At 33.0% G+C, this 6,406-nt stretch overlaps 1 protein-coding gene across 1 annotated transcript; it reads left to right on the top strand.

Annotated features, from left to right (window-relative positions):
* Nucleotides 1-744: 744 nt before the first annotated feature.
* Nucleotides 745-6,177, top strand: LOC134691245 (BTB/POZ domain-containing protein 6-like). The gene is made up of 3 exons (XM_063551628.1): nt 745-851; nt 3,177-3,458; nt 5,013-6,177. The coding sequence occupies exons 2-3, from the start codon at nt 3,187-3,189 to the stop codon at nt 6,154-6,156; spliced, it is 1,416 nt and encodes a 471-aa protein (XP_063407698.1). The 5' UTR covers nt 745-851; nt 3,177-3,186; the 3' UTR covers nt 6,157-6,177.
* Nucleotides 6,178-6,406: the final 229 nt, after the last annotated feature.

Genomic DNA, 6,406 nt, shown 5'->3' with positions numbered 1-6,406 from the left:
GGACATTCGCGAAACTTATGCAGCAATCATTTCATTTTCAGGGGGGTGGGGTGGGCCGGCTATGTTTTTTTTTTAAAGTTTGTTTCTAATTGTTTGAGAAACAAATAATTTGTTTTTGACCCTGAGAAAAAGAATGTTTTTTTCACCCTCAGCTGCCACTATATGTAATGCTAAAATTGAAATGGAAGAAAAAAATGTTTTCGACCTGTCTCCAAAAAATATTGTCTTTCGCCGAAGGAAAACAATCCATAGACCCCCCCACTTCCCCCCCCCCCCCCCCCGAAAATCAAATGTTTGCTGCCTTAGGCACGTGTGGATAACCTTTATTCTTTAATAGTTCGTTTAAATAATTGTATACATTTATTTACATAAATCTCTATGAAACCAGTTTTTGACAACTATTATTATAAAAGTTTAAATCGCCATTCAAAAAGTGTTTTCTTTTTAATTATTTTAAGTCATTTACGTTTCACTAAATAAATATCTGTACACGTTGCAATGATCACAAATTAACCAAATATTTGGATTTTTTTCGTGAATTATTTGTCGTAACTTACTTATTGTAAAAAATTGTATGTGTTCCTGTGTTCTCCTATTTTTCGCACATATACCGTCAGTCGAAATAGAAAGTACAATGATGTATTTTTAGTTTATTCTATTTTTAGATCATGTTATTACTACGCATATGGGCACTATTGCCGCGATTACCTGAGGGCACCGATTACCTCAGGGCATACAACAGCGGACCTAACTGCCATCTGCCTTTATTTTTGCAAAGTCCCTGGCCTGCCTAGGCTCAACATTCAGTGGTTTTAAAAACAGTAATATCAGCATTACAGCTTTTCATATCGGTAGAATACCTTAATAATAATATACAATATATACAGCGAAATTCAAATGGCTTTTTCGATATCACTGCTGCATTAATCAGAGACACCAACTGACCTAATGCAAATTTATATTCATGCAATTGGCAAATAATTTATAAGGCATACAATCAAAGAGACTGGACCTTCAAATAGCTAAGACTTAGTCCAAATAAATATGAAGTCTTGAATTCTGTGTGGTCGTAGGAATGAGTCACAGAAAAAAGTAAAGTTCTGCCTTTCAAGGCATCATAATTATTTGGACTAGCAATATCTCTGCATGCTCTGCTCGAGATTACATGTACATATCTGACATGGCTACAAAATATTAATGTTATTATACCGCAGTCCCACAATGCCACAATCACACTACAATCTGTGAAAAAAATGCAAATTTGGAAGATCACAGTTGTGGTGAGGTCTTTAAATTAAGATCATGATGAACATGGCTAATTCTTGAACAAAACAATCATGGTGAGGTCATGGTGAAATAAGGTTCTAGTAGAAGCATAGTTAGAGGGCAGTAAGGATGTGGTAAGATCGCAATAGTCGCTGTACCATCGTAGGGAAAGGTAGCAAAAGCATGATTCTATTTAGAAAGACTTCACTACAATCTCACAGCTTCGTTATTACATGTACATTTGTACAACCTCACCTCGACCATCACATTCTCACTACGACCCAACTGCAATTCCACTATGAGTATACCACATTTACACCATGCTGTTCAAGAACATAGTACAATTCTTGCACACCCATGCCGTCTACATCACGCTCTTCTTACGACCCGATTAAAATTGTTCATCAGGTCAAGATCTATCTACAATGTACATGTACCCTGACATTTTCAGATGAATCTGACAACCTGATATTGGGTTGCTGCCCCTGAATTGGTGATTTTAAGGAAATTATGCCATTTTTGGTTATTATCTTGAATAACATGAATACTAATATACATGTACTTTATAGCTTGTTGTTCGGTGTGAGCCAAGGCTCCGTGTTAAAGGCTGTACTTTAACCTATAATGGTTTACTTTTTAAATTGTTATTTGGATGGAGAGTTGTCTCATTGGCACTCACACCACATCTTCCTATATCTAGATAGAGATAAACTGTAAACAGCAATAATGTTGAGCAAAGTAATATCTACAAATAAGTCAACACGACCAAAATGGTCAGTTGACCCCTTAAGGAGTAATTGCCCTTAAGAGTCAATTTTTAACAATTTTCACATGGTAAATTTTGGTAAATTTTAACAAAATATTTTCCTCTGTAACGAAAGGGGTAAGTTTATTATAGATAGAGACATTTTTTAGTAGCAAGAATGTTCAGTAAGGTAAGATCTACAAACATTTTACCTTGTATTTTTTTTAATATGCGCATAGACAAAGGTGAGCAATACAGGCTCTTTTAAAAGAGCCTCTAGTTTTGAAAGGCAGAAATCCATGCCCTGATATCTTCTAATATTGCTAAAATAGCTCTATACATGTACAAAGTGTAGGTAGCTAATTAATTTATAAGAAAGAGGGGGGGTTCACTTTTCACTAAAGTAAAAAAAAAAATTCTATAGGCTATACAACTGATATTTATAAGTATTAATGACTGTTACAGATTTTAATATATAATTATATAAATACCTCTAACCGTACAACTTATTATGTTTATACTGCAATCAGCTAGTTTACTGTACAGATAAAGCTATACGTATAAACGTTAGCTTTATACGTCAATGACCCCAACTGACCTATAAGCCCCGCCTCCTTATTATATTTCATCAACAACATCATGTCACGACCATGACAACGTAAAGTAACAATGGTCAAACTTATTTTAATTTAAACTTTTATGTCTTCAAATTGGTTATTTATATATCATGTTTATCAAATGTTATTAATTAAGTTCATTTTCCCTTTCTAATTCCTTAATACGCCAATGTCTTACCACCTGGACTACGCTCATAGGGAAATACCCAAAAATGGTACCTCAAGAGGGAAATTCCAAACACTTTTTTTAACAATTTTTGTTACATGTTTTTTTCATTTTTCATTTTTTTTTTCGATTTCAGTATAAAAACAATATATGTATAGTGTCTTGAAATACGAAATTTATTTGTATTCGGCACGAAACGGGAAAATGCTCGGTAGAACCTCGCATTTTCCCGTTTCTAAGCCTCATACAAATAAATTTCATATTTCAAGACACTATACGTATATTGTCTAATTATCTGTATTTTTTCAGAAACACCACGATGGAGACTGATTCTAATACCTCAACAGTACATGTTCAACTTATGTTTATCTGTATTTTTCAGGAACACCACCATGGAGACTGAATCTAATACCTCCAACAGTACCTCCACCAGTAGGAGGTCAATAGCTGAATGTGTAGGGGATATGTACCTTGATGAACATCTAGCAGATATTCACTTTTCCTTCCCCAAGGAGAAGTCAATACAACCAGTCCCAGCTCACAAAATGATTTTGGTAGCAAAGAGTCCAGTTTTCAAAGCAATGTTTTGTGGAGATCTGGCAGAAAAAGGGTCAACAATTAAAATAACAGATATCACAGCTAAGACTTTCAGACAAATGTTGAAGTAAGATTCAGTGATTTTTATACGCTTATTTGCATATTAAGGTATACCTTTGTCTGTCTTCAACATGTTAGACAATAACTTAAAAACACTTCTTAGTTATAGGGTTTTTATTTATTAAAAAAAAAGGAATTTTCAAGTTTATCAGAAAATAATTCAAAAATGCTTTGAGCAGTTTTCATGAGACTTTAATGAATTGTTCATATCTAGTGATGTAATTTCCCTTTTGATTTTTATAAATTTGGGACTTAATGTAACCTATTTATTGGATTTTATTCATAAAAAGGGGGGTTCCATAACTCAAAAGTGTTTCAAGCAGTGTATATTAATGGTTTATATCTATCAAAATAAACTCCCTTTGATATTTTTATAAACTTCTGATATTACATTGAAGAACTTTATTTCATTTAGAAGGTTAGGCCCAGAGGGGCATATCATGTACTTGTGACAGGGGCAGGTCCAATCATTTTCAAAGGAGAGGATTTCCAAACAAAGATAAAAAAGGGGGGGGGGGGGTCAAACCATAAATCTCCATTCAAAATTGATTGTCCCCCAAAACAAAACCCTGGACCCCCTGTGTATTAAGCTGCATGACAAAAACTGACAGTTATAAGGGATACATGTATATATAACTTTAAAATTTAATTTGTGAAAATGCTAACAGCTATTAACAATGATTAACAATTGACTTATCTTGTTATATTTTTGGTTAATAAAGAGAGTTAACTTAAATAATCACAACTGATATTAATTCTATATTTCATGTATTTCATTAAAATTCTCACATTTTCTCTTGAAAATGAAAATAAGAAAATGTGGTATGATTGCCAATTAGATTACTATCCACCAGAGACCAGATGCAGTAACTGTAAGCTGACATTCATCTTCAGATGACTTTTTTTTTTAACAAAAAGTGTGACAACTTGAACTCTCTTTTATTTAGTACGAATTGTCTTTGATTTCTATGACTTAACCAGTTTTTTTTCAAATTTAAATGTACAACTATTTGATCATCTAGGGCTTATCTATAATTTGGTGTTTGTGATGCATTTTTACCTTAGCAAAATGACCATTACATTACAAGTTACTAAATAATTCAAAAGTGAATTGCCTTCTTTAAAGTGAGACTGAATTATTCTAAAATTAAGTTTTAATGAAATCTTTGAATTTCAGGTTGATAATTAGGCAGGGTTTAACATCACTATCTATATACAGTGAACACATGCAAGCACACGGGTGGTTCTGTTTAAAATCACTTTTTCTGCTGTTGAGTGAATCACAAGTAGTAGTTATTTGTTCAATGTGTGCACTATATACATTAAATATAATGTTAGTAATTATGTTAATGGTATAAATGCTTCGGCAAAATGAATTAAACAAACTCTTGCTACAGTTATTATAGCTATATAGCCTACCTGTATATGTATATACATGACTTTTTTAAAGATAGCTAAAACACAAGTTTGAAGCGCAATGAGGTAATGATGTTACTGTAAATTATAAAAAAATGTTAGAAATATTGTTATAAATATAAAATGATGTGTTTTATCTTTTCAGACATGTTTACACTGATAAATTGTTTATAAATGCCGATACTGTGGGTGCTCTCCTACATGCTTCACAGAAATATCAGCTGGAAAGTTTGACCAATGATTGTGAAAGTTATCTCCGTCAAAACCTCAGTCTTCACAATGCATGCACCATTTTACAACAAGCTGCTGACTTTGCTCTATTTGAATTGGCTAGTTCATCCCACAATTTTTTGTGCAAACACGCAACAGATATCATCAGTAGTGAAGATTTCCTAAATCTTTCCAAGGATAATCTTAAAAAGATTCTAGAATGTGATGGGTTCTGTACTGATGAAATTCTTATATTTAATGGAATGATGAAGTGGGTCGATGCTAAAATCGAGGAAGAAGTTTGGACATGCGATCCTTTAGAAAAAAGAAATTCTCAAAACTCTAAGAAACGTAAAGCTGAAAAGGATGTTGAAGATAGACGCAGAGAAATATTAGGAGATATATTATATCAGATTCGTTTTCTAGACATGAGTATTGAGGACTTTACAGAAGTAGTTATCCCGAGTAAAATACTGACAGAGAAGGAACAACTAACTTTTCTAAGAATCATGTCTAGTAACTCAACAAGCAAGCATTGCCCGGATCTACCAGACGTATTTCTTACAAATAGCCGTTACGATTCAAAAGTCATTACACTTAGAGATGTTGTTGAAAAACTTCCACATAGACCAATACTGGCTGCATTGCCTAAACACTTACGGAACTGTTTAAGGATTCACTTACATTCCGCCAAACCGTTCAAAATTAATGCACTGAACATCTTACCACAAAAGAGACGAGAGCAAGATTCTCCTGTTAAAATAGCATCAGTATTCTGTCAGATAAAGGGAACAAGTTTTGGTAAGAAGTATTGTCTCGACTTCTCTGAATATTCAAACAGTTATATATCAGTTGAAAAGCAAGTAAAAGGTGATACTGTTGTCATAGTAGAGGTCGTTATTACAGAAAATGACGGTCTAATGACAAACAGAATGGAGACAGACTGGGAGGAATTAGAATCTGAAGTCCCAGAAGACAAAGAAAAATGGATCAAAAAAGAAATATCTAGTTCTCAGGATGTTAAGATAGCATGTGAAGGAGTTGATATTGTAGATGATATAATTTTATATCCTTGTTAATCAAAATACAATTTTTCAGAAGTTTTGATTTTTTTAATCCCAATAATATTATCATCTTGCACAATTAGAAATCACTTATAAATATTCTTCATCTTAAACACCTGTTAAAAAAAAAATGAATTATGAAGCCATTTTTTGCCAGGGTAAACATAAATCAAAAGTAACTAAGGGCAGCCTCATTTGATTTAAATATATCTGTCCAAAAAGAGAGGTTGATGTTGGTACAAAATGTATGTGACAACAATTTCAT

Source organism: Mytilus trossulus, chromosome 11, assembly GCF_036588685.1.
Source record: "Mytilus trossulus isolate FHL-02 chromosome 11, PNRI_Mtr1.1.1.hap1, whole genome shotgun sequence".
NCBI lineage: Eukaryota > Metazoa > Mollusca > Bivalvia > Mytilida > Mytilidae > Mytilus > Mytilus trossulus.
The sequence above is the reverse complement of the archived record's forward strand: the minus strand, read 5'-3'. Positions and strand labels throughout refer to the sequence as shown.

Excerpts from the sequence above, each read along its gene's own strand:
- LOC134691245 (XM_063551628.1), top strand. The coding sequence starts at position 3,187 with ATGGAGACTGAATCTAATACCTCCAACAGTACCTCCACCAGTAGGAGG. Across the intron at positions 3,459-5,012 it reads ACTTTCAGACAAATGTTGAA|ACATGTTTACACTGATAAAT; the intron begins GTAAGATTCAGT and ends TTATCTTTTCAG.